This window comes from Lathyrus oleraceus, chromosome 3 (assembly GCF_024323335.1).
Source record: "Lathyrus oleraceus cultivar Zhongwan6 chromosome 3, CAAS_Psat_ZW6_1.0, whole genome shotgun sequence".
Taxonomy (NCBI): domain Eukaryota; kingdom Viridiplantae; phylum Streptophyta; class Magnoliopsida; order Fabales; family Fabaceae; genus Lathyrus; species Lathyrus oleraceus.
Genome location: NC_066581.1, coordinates 344,527,223 through 344,543,578, shown reverse-complemented (window position 1 = coordinate 344,543,578; position 16,356 = coordinate 344,527,223). Strand labels below are relative to the sequence as shown.

The 16,356-nt window shown below is 35.4% G+C and overlaps 1 protein-coding gene and 1 long non-coding RNA gene across 2 annotated transcripts; one reads left to right on the top strand and one right to left on the bottom strand.

Annotated features, from left to right (window-relative positions):
• Positions 1 to 303: 303 nt before the first annotated feature.
• On the bottom strand, positions 304 to 2,651 carry LOC127127564 (fructose-1,6-bisphosphatase, chloroplastic). Its single transcript, NM_001427674.1, has 4 exons — positions 2,024 to 2,651; positions 1,584 to 1,817; positions 931 to 1,437; positions 304 to 675 (listed from the first exon to the last, which is right to left on the bottom strand). The coding sequence occupies exons 1-4, from the start codon at positions 2,441 to 2,443 to the stop codon at positions 604 to 606; spliced, it is 1,233 nt and encodes a 410-aa protein (NP_001414603.1). The 5' UTR covers positions 2,444 to 2,651; the 3' UTR covers positions 304 to 603.
• A 9,859-nt stretch (positions 2,652 to 12,510) lies between these two features.
• On the top strand, positions 12,511 to 14,675 carry LOC127127563 (uncharacterized). Its single transcript, XR_007805370.1, has 2 exons — positions 12,511 to 12,975; positions 14,287 to 14,675. It is a non-coding gene; the product is annotated as an uncharacterized LOC127127563 (long non-coding RNA).
• Positions 14,676 to 16,356: the final 1,681 nt, after the last annotated feature.

The following is a 16,356-nucleotide window of genomic DNA, read 5'->3' as shown; positions in this document are numbered from 1 at the left end:
GCCATTTTGGTCATTTTTAGGCACTTTTGTTCCAAAAATAAAGTCTACACTTCTGCCTTTGATCCTTCTAACTCAAAGAAAGATCTTTTCAAAGGAATTGACATTCCAAGTCTTTGGTAGAATCGACTTTTCAAGTCTATGGACGGATAATGTTTAAGGAGATACAGCAGATATCTTTTATTCCAATATATATGTAGTTCATTATGAATTCACTTGTTTTAGGAGACATTGCCGATTTTTAAGGCTAATATTATCAATCCTCTGGTAACTATAGATAGTAATTTGATCATTTTTACCTGCATCGAGACACTTTGTTATTTTGAACTGGAAATGGGGCGACATGATTGTTTCTTTGTAGTTTTAAGGCTGGGTAAGTTGTGCAACTAAAACATGATTAGTACTTCAAAATTTTATACAAATGTTTTTATGCAAAGTAAATGAAGTTCCTTGAAATATTAGTCTCCCTTCTTTTTCTTTGGAACATAGAAATAAAATGGAGGAATAAAATAAAAAGAACTCTTCCTTAAAACCACTTGATTGTGACCAGTTTCATTGAGAATAAGATTCATAAACAAAACAACTTTCTTTGCATCAGTAAGTCATTTAAGCTAAGTACTTTTCAACCTTCTCCACCTCTTCTGTGCTCCCAATGTAAAGTGGAACACGTTGATGAATCTGTGCATAAAATAGAAAAATTGAATAAGACTATCATCACACCATTTATCATGAACTATTAAAGATTTTAGCATGGTTTTTTAAAGCTCGGTTTCACCGTGGTCCTACCACGGTTTCATCAGTTAAACTCGGTTCAACCAAACTTCAGTTCAACTGGGATCAAACCGATAAACTGGCCAGTTCCTGGTTGAATCGGTTCGGACTAGTTTTAAAAACTTAAATTTTTAGTGTCACAGAAAGTAAATCTACACTTACTTCTGTGGGTTGAATGTCAAGTACTCTTTGATGACCATCTGAACCTTTTCCACCAGCCTGTTCAACAATGAAGCTCATTGGAGCACATTCATATAAAAGCCTAAGCTTCCCATTCTTACTTTTCTTGTCCCTAGGGTATCCATAAATGCCACCATATAACAGTGTCCTGTGAAAATCACCAACCAAACTACCAATATACCTTGCTGAATAAGGCTTGCCACTAGGACCTGGTTCCTTAAGATCATCAATATATTTCTTCAAGTTTTCATCCCACAACTTGTAATTCCCTTCATTGAAAGAATAGATTTTCCCTGATTTCGGTATTTGGAGATTCTCTTGAGTCAAAACGAATTCTCCGTACAATGGATCTAATGTGAATACAAACACTCCTTTGCCTATGGTAAGAACAAAAATTACTGAACTAGAATACATGCAGTAGCCAGCTGCTAGAAGGTTGCTTCCTGGTTGACACACATTCACAATGCACCTTTGTTCTTCTGTGCCAAGCTGCAATTAACATATACATATGCACTGTGTTAAGCAAATTTTTTTAAAAACCACGACAGAGATCGAACCAGTGAGACTTTCGAATCATGATTCAATTGGTTCGAGTTCGACCATGAAGAAACATTCAATTCCAAAGTATCACTTACTGTGTTGTCATCAGAGTCATCACCAAAATCAGGAAGACACTCGTCATTGGGGCTGTAAATCCCGAAAATGGAACCAGTTGAGACTGCAGCATCAAGATTGGATGAACCATCAAGTGGATCAAATACAACAATGTAGTTTCCTGAATAACTCTCTTCTACTGCCACTGGCACATCCTCTTCCTCTGACGCTATTATCCCTGTCCTCCCACTTGACCTCAAGCAATTTGAGAATACCTAAATCAAAATACCGGAAAAAAATTACATTGCCTAATAATATTAGTAGCGGATTCCCTGAGAAAAGTAATACAAAAACCGAACCAAACAAAACAAAACCAAATCATCCCGTTACACTGCTAAGGATATTGCGACTCAAACTGATTTAAAACAGGTATAATTATTCAAAAAAACGAAGGAAATATGTAATTCTGATTATTACTAACCTCATTTGAGATAACATCAAGTTTTTTCTGGTCTTCCCCTTGAATATTTACAGCACCTTGAGTACCAGTGAGGTTAGAAATATTGGCTCTTTGAACCAAAGAAGCAATTTGTTTACATGCCATAGAAATACTAGAAAGTACAATAGTAAGTTCTGCATCAATAATCCCTTTTTGTTCTTGCTGCAACAACCAACTAGTCAGTGTTATAATCTCATATCCACTTCTTTTCTTTGTCTCACTAGTTGCTTCCTTCACAGCCATACATCTAACACCAGAGCCATTCACATGCTTTCTCCTTGAACTCGATAACACTGATTTTGCATCAAAGACACATAGTTGGAAGGGGCAAAGACGTGAAGGAGAGTAAGGTTTTGAGAATATTAACTGAGATGAGGCTGTTGCTGCTGCCATTGCAACCATGGTTACTGCAAAATTGTTGGTTTTTTGGAGTGTGTTTTAGTGGTGAGTGAGTTTTGCATGGATGGATTGTGGTGTAAGGCACTGATGGAAAAGAGAATGTGAGGTTGATAATGGTTTGTGATACTAGTGGTCCCACTTATCTTCTTCATATCATTTTTTTTCCTTTTGTGATTGTTATTACTTGAGGATTCCAATGGTTCTGTTCTGCCACGATGGATTTTTGTGTTTTCTTGCTTAGATTGAAAATATTGTCTCAACAACTTCTAAGGAAATTGATGCTGTGACTGAATTGCACTGTGTAATACTACTGTGTTAAAGATAAAAGATTTACTTTTGATTTTTTATCATAAAAAAGTGATTTAGTTTTCATTAAGTAAAATAGTTATGGAACTATTTTTTGATATTCTAAAATTTTGTTGGACATTATAAATAAGAATTTAAATTAAATTTAAAATAATTAATTTAAAAAATATTTTTTTTTGTTAAAGTTGTTGGTTTATAAAAATCAACTATTTGTTTACATTAAAATATAATGTAGAAGTATTTCTTAAAACTTTTAAATGATAAAAAGATAGAAAACATATTTCGATAATGTTAGAAATCATTAAGCCGAAAAGTAATCTCATCTGACAACTCACAAATATCGGATTTAGTGGGTTCGATTCACGGATCCGTTTATTAATGTTAAAATATTTTACATTAATTTAGAGATATTCTAAGATATTTATAATATTTTAAATTAATATAAAAGATATTATTAAATATTTATAATATTCATTTTTAAGTAAAAAGATATTATAAAATATTTATAATATTCGAAATTAATATAAAAAAATTATAAAATATTTATAATATTTTTATTTAAACTTATTTATAATATTTTTATTCTAATTTTTAATGGATTGTGTTTTAGACTCGTTAAGGATTCTTTGAATTCCAGCCATTATAAATATTTGTCTTTATATTTTTCTTCACATTTTTTAGAGCTTTGTGAGCTGAAGATATAGAGAAGGGTTGGAAATCTTCGATAAAATTAGAGAGGATTTAAATTTTTTGGAGTTCTTAAAATTTGGAAAAATTTTAGAAGTATCTAAGGGGATTAGGAAAACATGACATCTTGGACTTGTGTGACTCAAATATTGAGAGTCAGAGAGTTTGAGAAATGCTTTGGCAGAAATAGGGTTTGATTTGTGGGAACTTCAAAGAATTTTTTCTTGTAACTCATTTATAATCTCTTGTAATAACTTTTTTGAAGTATATTGAATCAGAGAGTTGTTATCTCCTCATACTAGATTGTTTGATCGAACTGGATAAACAAGTTATTGTGTTCTTGTCTTTTATTTTTTTCTAACCTGTTGTTGTTTTTCTTTCACTTTTTGTAGGTTATTATGTTGCTTTAGCCAATTTATTTTGATTGTCATTATTCTTTGTCCCCACATATCAAATTTCTTTGTGTGCTTGAACTCTTAATTCTTCTTCTTAATTGCTTTGAGTTATTCTACCAGCTTTTCACAACAAGTGACATCCACCGGGGGGAAAATGGGTATTGTTTACAAGTGAGCGTCATGGGTAAATGAGAGATCGAGAAGTTTTTCGGAGACAATGATTTTGAATTATGGAAAGTGAATATGCAAGCAATCTTAACTCAAGAGAAGTGTATTAAAGCATTCAAAAGTGAGGAATCGATGACTGCACACCTCATAAACAGAGAAGAATGAGATGGTGGATAAGGCTATGATTGTCATTATCTTGTGCCTCGAGGATAAAGTTCTAAGGGAAGTCACTAGGGATAAAACTTCAGTTTTGATGTGGGAAAAACATGAATCGTTGTATATGATCAAGTTCTTGGTTCACAAGTTGTGTTTGAAACAACAACTATACTCATTTCAAACGGTAGAGAACAGATCCATAATGGAGCAAATGGCATAATTCATAAGATTATTGATGATCTTGAGAATATTGAAGTGAAATTAAAGATGAGGATAGTGATCTACTCTTGTTAAACTCATTACAAATATCTTTTGAGCACTTTAAGGATACCCTTCTTTATGATAAGGAAAATACTATTACTTTGGATGAAGTCTAGATGGTTGTGAGATCTAAATAATTTTCAAAGGTGAAAGATTTGAAGATTGATGATAGAAGTGAATCTTAAGCGTCTCAAGAGGAGGAAGTAGGCGGAGAGGGATGTCCAAATCAAAGAGGTTTGACAAGTCAAAGGTAAAATGTTTTACTTATCAGAAACCAGGTCACTTCATGAGGGATTATCTCGAGAGAATGGGCAACGATGATTATATTCAGATTGTAGTTATCTCAAATGAGGATGGTTATAAGAGTGTTGGTTGTCGCACCGCGAAAAATACCTGAGTGCATCACACACTTAAAGATGAAACAGAGTTGTCGTCGAACTTTATTTATTCCCGAAGGAAAGGGAAAACATCGATAAAACCCAAAGGAAACAGAAAAAGAGTAAGGTAGTCGGTTATGTAAGGGGAAGGTATTAGCACCCCTCACATCTGTTGTACTAAACGAGAACCATTTTGATTATTCTTTGCTCGTATGGGTGTTACTATCTAAAGGTTACTTGTGAATGAACTGAATAAAGAGAAAAGAAGGTTTAATAATTAGGGTGCTCGTCAAGGATTCAAACCATTGTGCCTACGTATCATCATAGTGCAATAAGGAAATCAGAGCTCCGTAGTTTGTGGAACTAAGGGTAGGAGATGGAAAAAAGTTTGAACGAAAGATGAAAGATTTGATGAATTGGTGTTTGAACCAGATAATGGTGTTTAAATCAAAGAAAATATAAGGGTAATGTAAGTGAAACTAATGGTGTTTAAACTAGGCAGGAGATATAGGTGCGGTGTTTAAACCGTAGAAGAGATAGAAGTAATTGAAATGGTGTTTAAACCAGGAATAGGAATCAAAGGTTAAAGTAGTGTTTAAACCGAAGAAAGAAAGAAAGTAGTTGAATGGAAAAAAAGTGTTTTAGATTAAAAAGGGAAAAGAGTGATAGGAATGGTGTTTAAACCAAGCGGAAAGGAAAGTGATAGAAACTTGATTGAAGTGGTGTTTAAACCGAATAGTGGTGTTTAAACCAAAAAGGAATAATAGTGGTGTTTAAACCGAAAAGGGGAGAGAGTGGTGTTTAAACCAAAAAGGAAAATCAAGTGGTGTTTAAACTGGGAAGTGGTGTATAAACTAAAGAGTAAAAACGGTGTTTAAATCGGATAGGGAAAGGGAGTGGTGTTTAAATTGAAGAAGGAAAGAAAGTGGTGTTTAAACTGGAGAAGGAAAGAAAGTGATGTTTAAACCAAAGAAGTGGTGTTTAAACCAAGAGATTGATAAAAGTGGTGTTTAAACCGGAAAACTGGTGTTTAAACCAGAAAAGTGGTGTTTAAACCAAAGAGGCAGTGTTTAAACCGGAAAAGTGGTGTTTAAACTAAAGAAAAAGAAAGCGGTGTTTAAACCGGAGAAGTGGTGTTTAAACCAAAGGGAGGTAAGAATGGTGTTTAAACGAAGAGAAAGAAGTGTGGCTTGGAAGTGAGCATTGTGGTTGTTGATTGTAGGGTTGACATATTGAAGAAGAAGACTTGTCAATTGGTTGATTGGAATTGCACTGAAGTATATAAGTATAGATGAATACTCTGAGCAACTGGGTCATTCGTCTCGTTCCCAAAGATATTTAGAATGAGGATATAAATTCTCCCTCTCATCCCTTCTCTACTACTTAAGGATTGTGGCGTGTAATCCTCATCATAACTGACAAGCATTGAAGAAGATTCTTTTTGTGGAGCTTGATGCAGTGATCCAGTCCTGAGGTTCCTTTGTCTTCAAGCTCTTGACTCTGCAATCCTGAATTAACTTGAGTGTGAGGTCATGAACTTGGGTTAAGGCTTGGGATGTCCAATGCAACTCCAATACAGAGGATTAGTCTTGTCAAGTGATCAAGAGACTTCTGATCACTTAACTTAGATAGAGGAAATAAACACAATCAAAGGATTTAGTTGATCAAAACAACTTTGATCAACTCAACCAATCAGGATGAAATCAGTTGAAAAATCTCAGGCACAAGGAAATCATGATCGCAAACCTTAAGGATAATCACATTAACTAAGCTCATACTTATAAAAGTTTGCCTATAACTATGGGAACATGGAAATGTTATTGGTTAGAGATTAATTACGAAGCTAATCCTAATAATTATATCAAAATTCTAACAAATCATTAATTTGCTCAAAATCCAATTAATTCTAAAATATCAAGGTTTAATTCGAACAATTCATTAATTCCATTATTTCCAAAATATGAATTAAGAACTAATTGAAATCATATATATTTTCTTCTAAGTATTTTTTTTATCAAAATGCATTAACAACAATAATTAAAATGAATTATCAATTAGAGAAAAAAATGATAAAAGAATCATTAAGAAAACAAAAAAGAAAGAAGAGAGATGGGTGTGTGGCATGTTGCAGGGTGTAACAAGCAGTCTGTCTGGCCTTTAGGGAGTAAACCCAATGTGCTACAGCCAAGGGAGGTGTGTGTCATATGGAATTGAAGGGTGTAGGCAATAAAGTATGGGCTTAAGGCCCATGGAGCTCAACCAAGAGAAGGAGGAAATTTTTACTTCGTACCCCTATGTTTAGCCTCATACCCCTACAATTTTTAAAAAATACCAATTTTACCCTTAACTGGTTTTAACCAATTTACAATTTCATTTTTACCATTCAGTTGAAACTTCCAAAAATTACACATTCCACCATCGCACCAGAACTCCTGGAAAAAGACTTCCGGTATGTATTTTTTCCAAACCGGAAGACTTCACAAAAGACATCCGGAACACACCAAGTAGTGAACCGGAAGACTTCACAAAAGACATCCGGAACACACCAAGTAGTGAACCGGAAGACTTCAAGAAAGAGTTCAGGTTCTTTAATAAAAAAGACACGTTCCGGAACACTTACTGAAAGAGTTCCGGTAAACAAAATGACACATACCGGAACTCTTTGAAGAAGTCTTCCGGTTTGTGTTTTATGTATTCCGAAACTCTTTTTTGAAGATTTTCGGTTTGCATTTTTTTTTTAAATTTTTTAAATTTTTTTTTTATTGTGCAGGAATGGAAAATCTTCCCCAAATATGTGTAGATACTTCTGATGCGTTTATAACGACTGAAAGATTTGGTACACGAGAAGAGGTGATCAGATGGATTAAAGATGTTGGAATCGATAATAAAGTAACTGTTATTATCAGTCGTCCAGATACAGAAACAGGGAAGAGAGGGAGAAGTAACAAATTAATATTTGGTTGTGATAAATGTGGGAAACACAAGAGTACTGATAGTGGAACCCAAAGTGCGTCCAAGAAATGTGGATGCCCATTTAAAATCAGGTCGACTCCGGCGAAAGATGGGTCTGGTTGGAAGATTGATGTAAAATGTGGGTTACATAATCATGGTTTACCTGATAGATTAGAAGGTCATTCCTTTATTGGTAGGTTGACCACAAATGAGAAGAAACATGTCGCTAATTTGACAAAGAGACATGTACCACCTAGACACATATTCCTTTCCTTGCAAGACCGAGATCCTGAGAATGTCACTCGGATTACGCAAGTATACAAGCATAAGAGTGTGATACAAAAAGAGATAAGAGGTCCTAGAAGTGAGATACAACATTTGTTTAAGCTTATTGAGGATGCAAACTATGTGTATTGGAGTAGAAAAAAGGATGACTCGGAAGTTGTGAGAGATATATTTTGGGCCCATCCTGATTCAGTTAAGTTGTTGAATATTTTTTTGATTGTGTTAGTTATGGATAGCACCTACAAGACAAACAAATATAGACAACCTTTGTTTAAAATTGTTGGCATGACATCAACCGAGTTGACTTTTGCTGTTACATTTGCGTATATGGAGTCTGAGCAGACAGAGAATTTTTGCTGGGTATTGGAGAAACTAAAAGAGTTGTTTGTGAAGAAAGACTTGTGTCCACAAGTGATTTTGACAGATAGATATCTTGCTTTGATGAAAGCAATTGAAATTGTGTTTCCCAGATCGATTAATTTGCTATGTAGATTTCACATTAACAAAAACGTTGGTGCCAAATGCAAACAACATGTGGTGAATGACCTGCAAAAGACGATAGACACATTATGGATGGAAGTTGTTTGGGCTAGTGATGAGGTTGAGTATGGTCAACGGTTGCATCAACTTGAGCAAGCATGTGTTAATTATAGTGGATTGATTAATTATGTGAAAGACACATGGTTAACTCCACATAGACATAGATTTGTTGGAGCATGGATTAATCGAGTGCTACATTTGGGTAACACAACGACTAATTGGTATGTGTTACAATTTTTTATGTGTTATTTTTATATGTGATATTTTATTTTTTATGTGTTATTTTTAATATTTTTAGGGTTGAATCTGCTCATTGGAAGTTAAAGCAGATGTTAGGAAATATTATAGGTGACATGGTCAAATGTTGGGAAGCTATGAATAACAACTTGAGGTTACAACTGGGAAACATTAGAGCTTCTTTTCAAAAGAGTTTTTACGAAGTTGAGCACGCGCACATAAGTCCCTTTTATGGTTATTTGCGTGGTTCCGTATCTCGAGCTGCTTTGAGACGTATTGCTGAAGAGTTATTGAGAGTTGATTATGTTGGAACTAACAGGAAAATATGTGATTGTACTCTTAGAACATCTTATGGGTTACCTTGTGCCTGTGAGTTAGGAAGATATGCACTAGGTGGTATACCGATACCCATAGATGTTGTTCATGTTCATTGGAGGAAACTAACTATGGAAGTTGAGTTAGAGGTAGGTGCAGATGATGGATCAGAGGTAGATATGACTTGTGCAATGGATGAATTGTGGAAACGATTTAGGTCATTAGATGTTACTGGGAAAAGGGCATTAAAGAGTAGGGTATGTGAACTAGCATACCCAACAATGACTCCATTGTGTCCACCACCCGAGAAACTAAAAACCAAAGGAGGAGTGAAGAAGAAAGGGAAAAAACTAGCAGAATATGATGTTTATAGGGACCCTTCTATCATGAGTATGTTGATAAGGCATCTCAATCTTCACAAAGGCAATCTCAACCATCACAGACTTCGAAGAAGTTAAAATTATCAAAGAAGCAACCATAATTCACTCTTCAATTTCCTAATCATATTAGGTCATACATTGAAGATGTAGTTAATGTTGAATCAGATGGTAATTGTGGATTTAGAGTCATTGCATCATTGCATGGATATGGTGAGGATGGTTGGTCAATAGTTCGCAGAGAGTTGGGGTTGAAAATAATAGACAAAGATAGGTCAACTTTGTATGACAAGTTATTTTCTAATCGGTTGTCAGAAGTGAGAGAATCTTTGATGATAGAATCCTTTGGTTCACAGCCACCTGAAAAATGGTTGACTCTACCAGATAAGGGTTATTTGATAGCGAATCGCTATAATGTTGTACTTGTCTGTTTAGGAAATTCGTGCATGACTTTCTTTCCTATGACAAGTTCACATTCACCAAATGTCTATATTTATTGCATTGGTTTTGTTAACCAAAGTCATTGGGTTCAGGTATGTATTTTGTATGACAAGTTATTTTATATGACTTAATATTTTAATTATTTCACTTAATATTTTATATGACTTAATATTTTAATTATTTCACTTTATCAGGTTAACATGAAATAGGGGTTTCCGTTGCCATCGGTCACATTAGATTGGAAGAAGTTTCGTTCTCATACAACAACGTCTTGGATGTTAGGATTTGCAGGACGTCTACAACATTGGCAATTACTTACGCCTATATTAGGATGAATATGTACTCAAAACATGAATATGTAATCAAAACGTGAATTTTATATTATGTCTATTATATTCAGTTCTAAAATTTAATACATAAATCAATGTGAACGAGAAATATGCAAAGCTTCAAATAAATCAGCAAACTGTGGATCTTCCTCTTCGGCATTAACCTGTCTCAGATAACAATGAATCAATGTAGATACACGAGCCCAATCAGGATCAGATGGTCCAGCGTCATAAACAGGAACTGGTACCTCTCTTGGATCATCACGATGGGGAGGGACCAACCGTGGATGCGAAACACAATAATACCACTCCAGATAACCATCTTCTACATCAGATGGGGTGGTGGCCAAGGTAGTTGGACGGATCACAGAGATAACGCTCTGATGGTAACCAATCCAATCAACATCAATATCAGTCGCCATCATACAATCAAGAGGTGGGGATGGAACATACTGCTTGTACCCGAACTGACGTAAACATCTGTCAGGCAAATATGGAACAACTGTGTCACCCCACTTCAAACACCCCCTGTAGAGACATAATTCATCAAACTGATGTCATGCTCTATGATCTTCAAATGGACGCCATATGACGTCGGCAGGTGTCAGCTCGTCCAAAATAGGTCGTAAATCATCAACCTTCAGGACTCCTTGCCTATAGGACCATCTCATCGCTCGAGGAAGACCACAATTATCAGCTGGTTTCCAATTCTCCCCTCTTTTTCCAACAGTTGTAAAGTACTCGTGAATCCAGCACTGTTACAAAATAAAAACATAATAAATAAAATAAATTAAGTTAACATACTTTATAAAATGGATCCAACACTTAATAAACAAAATTAAATTATATACCTGTAGGAGAGTAGGATATCCACCGAGCTGTTTGCAACTGAACATGGACGCATCTCCAAGATATCTGTATAGGGTAACTAGTGCAGCCGCTCCCCAACTACATCCCGGACGTCTATCTAAGTCCGTAAACAATAGGAGGTATCGTGTCTCGACAAGTGTAAAGGTCTTGTCGGCAAAAATGGTGGAACCCACCAACATCAACAGATATGCTCTGGTCGCATATGCCCAACTGGAAGCAGCTCTATGATGTATGAATAAATCGTATAACCACTCTAACTTATAATGCGAACCCCTGCAGCTATGAACATGTGATTGTGCCTCACCCTGTGACACTCCTAAGTAGTCAACAACAAGTTCAACAACTATCTCTTCCGTGACATCCTGAGGACTCCAGAAGACACCCCTGATGGGCAAGTGAAGCAGACATGAGAAGTCATCCAAAGTAATACTCATTTCACCAAACGACATGTGAAATAAAGATGTCTCTAGATGCCATCTTTCCACAAATGCAAAGACAAGATTTGTGTCTATCTTGTTCAGACTAGTTCTCTGAAGTGAAGATAAACCAGATCTAGATACCCAACTCTCCACCTGTTGTAGAAGAGCCAGTAGAACCCTAGATGTCAGCTTCAGTCCATGTCCAACAACCTTTAACTCTTTCTTTGGACCTCTTTCCTAAAAACAATTAAAGCACATATTAGAAAACACAATATAAAATATTCAACTATTATTCATTTTCAAATATATCCCGTTTATTTACCTCACCAAACCATAAATGGCGAGCAACATGACGCTCGTACTTCACCAAAAGAGACGTATCGTACGACCCTCCTGAATATCCAGTCGGCTCTGCTGCAGATGAAGATGCGTCTCGGCCTAAACTACGGTCTGGAATCCTACCATCTGCACCTCGTCTTCGAACCACTACAAAAAAATATTATAACAAAATAATTATAAAAAATTAAAAATTAAAAAAAACGCAACGGAACACTTCAAAGAAGAGTTCCGGTGTGGAAAAAAACAAGGTTGACTACCGGAACACTTCTTAAAAGAGTTCTGGTTTAGTTCATCCAAACTAGAAGTCTTTAAGAAAGAGTTCCGGTACACAACCAACCAAACCGGAAGACTTTCTAAAAGACTTCCGGTTCAATGCCCCAAAATGCAACGAATCGGAAGACTTTAGATAAGTGTTCCGGTATACGATATGTGAACCAGAAGACTTATTCTTAGTATTCCGATTTACAATGCCAAAAAATCTCAAATATGTGTTCCAGAAGTCTTCAAGCGCAAATCGAAAAAACTTCCATTTTTGAAAAATATACCTTATTTATATGAGGGTATTTTAGTAAAAAAAAGATTTGTAGGGGTACGAGATAAAGTTTTCGAGAAGGAGAGGAGTTCAAAGTTTCAAGACTTACTTCTCACTTTTCAGCAAGCACATTTCACTATGTTTTCATCTCAAACTTTCCTCACTGGAATTCTAACCAACTCCGCCGCATCGGAATTCGCCACCTGCGGCGGTGGAGGTGCAAACCACAAAATTCTTACCTCATTCCCTTTGTCTCCATCTCCATTTTACTAATTCATCCTCAATTTTTCTCGATTCCTTAACAATTGTCCTAACCGAAGTAAATTAAAACATGAACCCTAAGTTCCAAAACTAAAATTAAACCAGAATAAAGTGGAATCAAAGCCCAAGGTGTGAGGGCTTTGCTTCCACGCATATCAGACTACATGGCGGTAATGAGAAAGTAGAGAAATGGAAGCAGAATCCTACCTACAAGGAGGAGAAGTTCTTCGGTGGTTGTTGAATTTAAAGGCGACGATGAAGGCGAAGAGCTGCACAAAAAATCCTCAGGTAAATGCGAATTTGAATCCTTTCAATCCTTTCTTCTCTTCTTCTACTCTTCAATAGCCCGTAGGATGCTTGAATGTGTTATTGTGTTCTTGTTGTTGTTGAATGGTGACTGTGGAGAGAACTTAAGAGGAATGTGAGTGTTGATATAGAAAGATGAGAACATAAAGTATTTAGAGAGTGATTTTAATGAATATGAATTTGTGATTTGAAGAAAAACGATTGGTGATTGTGTGAAAATGATTGTTGAGTTCTGAAAACTGATTGAAGGTTAGATTTTATAGAGGTTGGAAAACTAACGTTGTTACGTTCTGATAATTCTCATCTATGGAAATTGGTTAAACATTGTGAAAGTGTTTAAAAAATCAGTTAAAGTTAGTTTAGATTAGTTATGGAAGTTGGAGTTAGTTAATGATGTTAACTTATGTTAGTTTATTCAACTGTTATGTTAGAGGTGGGATCAAATCGTTAGTTAGGTTGGTTTTTGAATGTTAGTAGAATGAGAATTGATAATTAAGTTAGTTAAGATTGATTAGAAGTTAGGAAGATTTGTAAAGTTGTTAGAGAAAACGGTTTGGTTAGTTAATTGCAATTGTTAGTTAGAAAAAGAATAAGTTGAAGTAGGGTAGTTATGTTATGTTAGGTTGTTTTTTTGAATGTTAGTAGTTTAGGAAAAACTATTATGAAATTTTGCTGTTATAAAATCTGTTAGCAATGGGTTGTACTGTTATGATTTTTAGAAGAATGTTGGAATTTTTAGAATGAACTGCTATGGACTATTATTTGTGAATTGCTTAAGCTATATCTGAAAGATGGTTGCACTAATTAGCTGGAAGTTGGTTAAAAAAATTAGCTTCAATTGGAATTGTTTTATTTATGTTAACGGATTTGCAATACTATACTAAAGTTAATTGTTGTTTAGTGGATGCTAATTTGGATTGTTAGAATTAGTTAGTATTTTAGGATTTTTAGATGGTTGGTAGTTAGCATGGCTGAAATGTTGTTGAATGATTAGGTGATGACTTATGATGAAATACACACTAGCATAATGTTGGTTATTTTGGGATTTATGAATTACTTATGTGCTTCCATGTTTCTATTATATGTGTAATGAATTAAAAAGTGTTATGTGCTTGGATGTATATGTTGATAGTGTTGATGACAGTCGTGGTGTATGTTTGTGTGAGTTGTTGATGTGTGCATGATAACTGAGATTTATGCATTGGATTGTGTTTATGACATGTTTGAATGGCATGGCTTGTGATAATGTATAGCATTATGTGAATGAATGTTGATTTTCTTTAGGTTTTGCAGGGCTACTTTAGGCACTATGAAGGAATGAGGTCTTGGTCATGGCATGGTATGTTTAGGTGCGTGGAGGCTTCAAACATCAAAAGGCCAAGTTCATGCACATACTTAAAGCAAGGCAAAGTCAATAGATCAAAGTGTGGAATCAAAACATGGACCATCATCATGAAGAAACTTGAAGACCAAGATGAAGTGGCTTATGGAAGAGTAAAGAGGGGGGAATTAGGGTCTAGGACTAGGTACTTTGACTTTGATCAATTGTTGACCAAAAATTCAACAGTTGACCAAAAGTCAACCCTAGGTTAATTGGTGTAAATTTGTGTAGAATTTGATTTTTTTGAGGTTGTAATGAATATTTGAATGTGTGTGTGATGAAATGGCCTTTGAAATGCAAATGTGACTTGTTTCATAAGAAACGTACTTTCCCTCAAATATTTTGAATTTGAATTTAAACTCCTTTGAATGATAGCCAATGGTTGTATCTAAATGGTAGCAATAATTGTAGTAATGACTAAGCATAATAGGTCAACAAAAGTCAACCTTCTCTAGTTGACCAAATTCCAACCCAAGGAAAGTCTTTCAAGTTTATAACCAAGATGCAACCCACATAAACAAAGATTTCAAACCAAGAATTATGGTTATGCAATCAATCCTAAATCACATGATCCACCAGTGTCAAGAATCAACAATTAGGGTTTTCTTAATCCTGGTTCACAAAGTAAGCTTCTCCACTTGAGTACACCACTCAAAACACCTAGGGTTGGTTCTTGGGAAAACCCTAATTTCCTGTCAGTTACAAGTAACATAACTTTGAATCCATGATACTTGTTAATGCAATTGTATGATATAAATGTATTTGGAATGAATGTATGTAGATGAAGTGCATGATTATATCTAGATGAATGATTAATAAGAGAACTATGTGTGCAGAGGAATGCAACAATAAGCCAGATAAAAAGCAAAACATGGGGAAAATTTTGGGGTATGACACCGGTGCATTAGTGGTATCTGTTAGAATTAGAGAATTGGAATAAGGAAAGAATTTCTCATTGTATTCCTTTCATCATCTGATACAAAGGGTTCTATGTATATATATATATAGACTTGCTTAGCTAACTGATTGAGTTTGTTATAACAACCTAACAGCTCAGCAATACAAATATACTAACAGAATAACAGAATACAAAACTACTCTATTAGTCCCCCTTAGAATCTGCTGGTGGGCTTGTCAAATCAGTTTTGTTCAACACACGCAGCTTAGCACGCAGAGGTACAAATTTGGCAGCAGACAGAGGTTTAGTCAGAATATCAGCCCACTGATCATGAGCTGGGACATGTGCCACAGATAGGCTTTTGCTGAGAACTTTCTCACGCAGAAAGAAGATATCAAGTTCCATATGCTTGGTTCTGTTGTGGAGAATAGGGTTATGAGCAAGTGTGACAGTGCTCAAGTTGTCACACAGGATCCTAGGCACCTGAGTGGAGCAGTGAAGTTCCCTAAGTCAAGACTGGATCCAAAGAAGCTCAGCAGCCAACTGAGCCATGCTGCGGTACTCTGCTTCAGCACTAGACCTGGCTACCAGCTGCTGCTTCTTAGACCACCAGGAAACAACATTAGGACCAAGATGACACAGGCCCCTGAAGTTGACCGCCTATCATCAGGGTCTGATGCCCAGTCTGCATCACAGAACCCTAACAATTGCATAGGCTGCTGGACAGAAGAAGGCTGGATGAGCAAACTGTAACACCCCGATAATAATATGATTATTTATTTAAATTAAGTTAATAATATATTTATTAATTTAATTAGATAATTGGATTATTATTATTATTATTTTGGAATTATTGAATTATTATTATTATTGGAATAATAATATAATTTGGAAAATATATAAGTTGGAATAAGGAAAAAGAGTTTCATTTTTTGGAAAATAAGGTTTTCACGTGAAAAACAGAGAAGCGATCGTGAAAGAGGAAAGGGGCAAAGAGGCAGAGCAAGAGGAAGAAGGTTGGAGAAGAGAAGAGCTTGGGGCTTGAGATTCGCCGGATTAACTCAGGTAAGGGGGGTTTATTGTC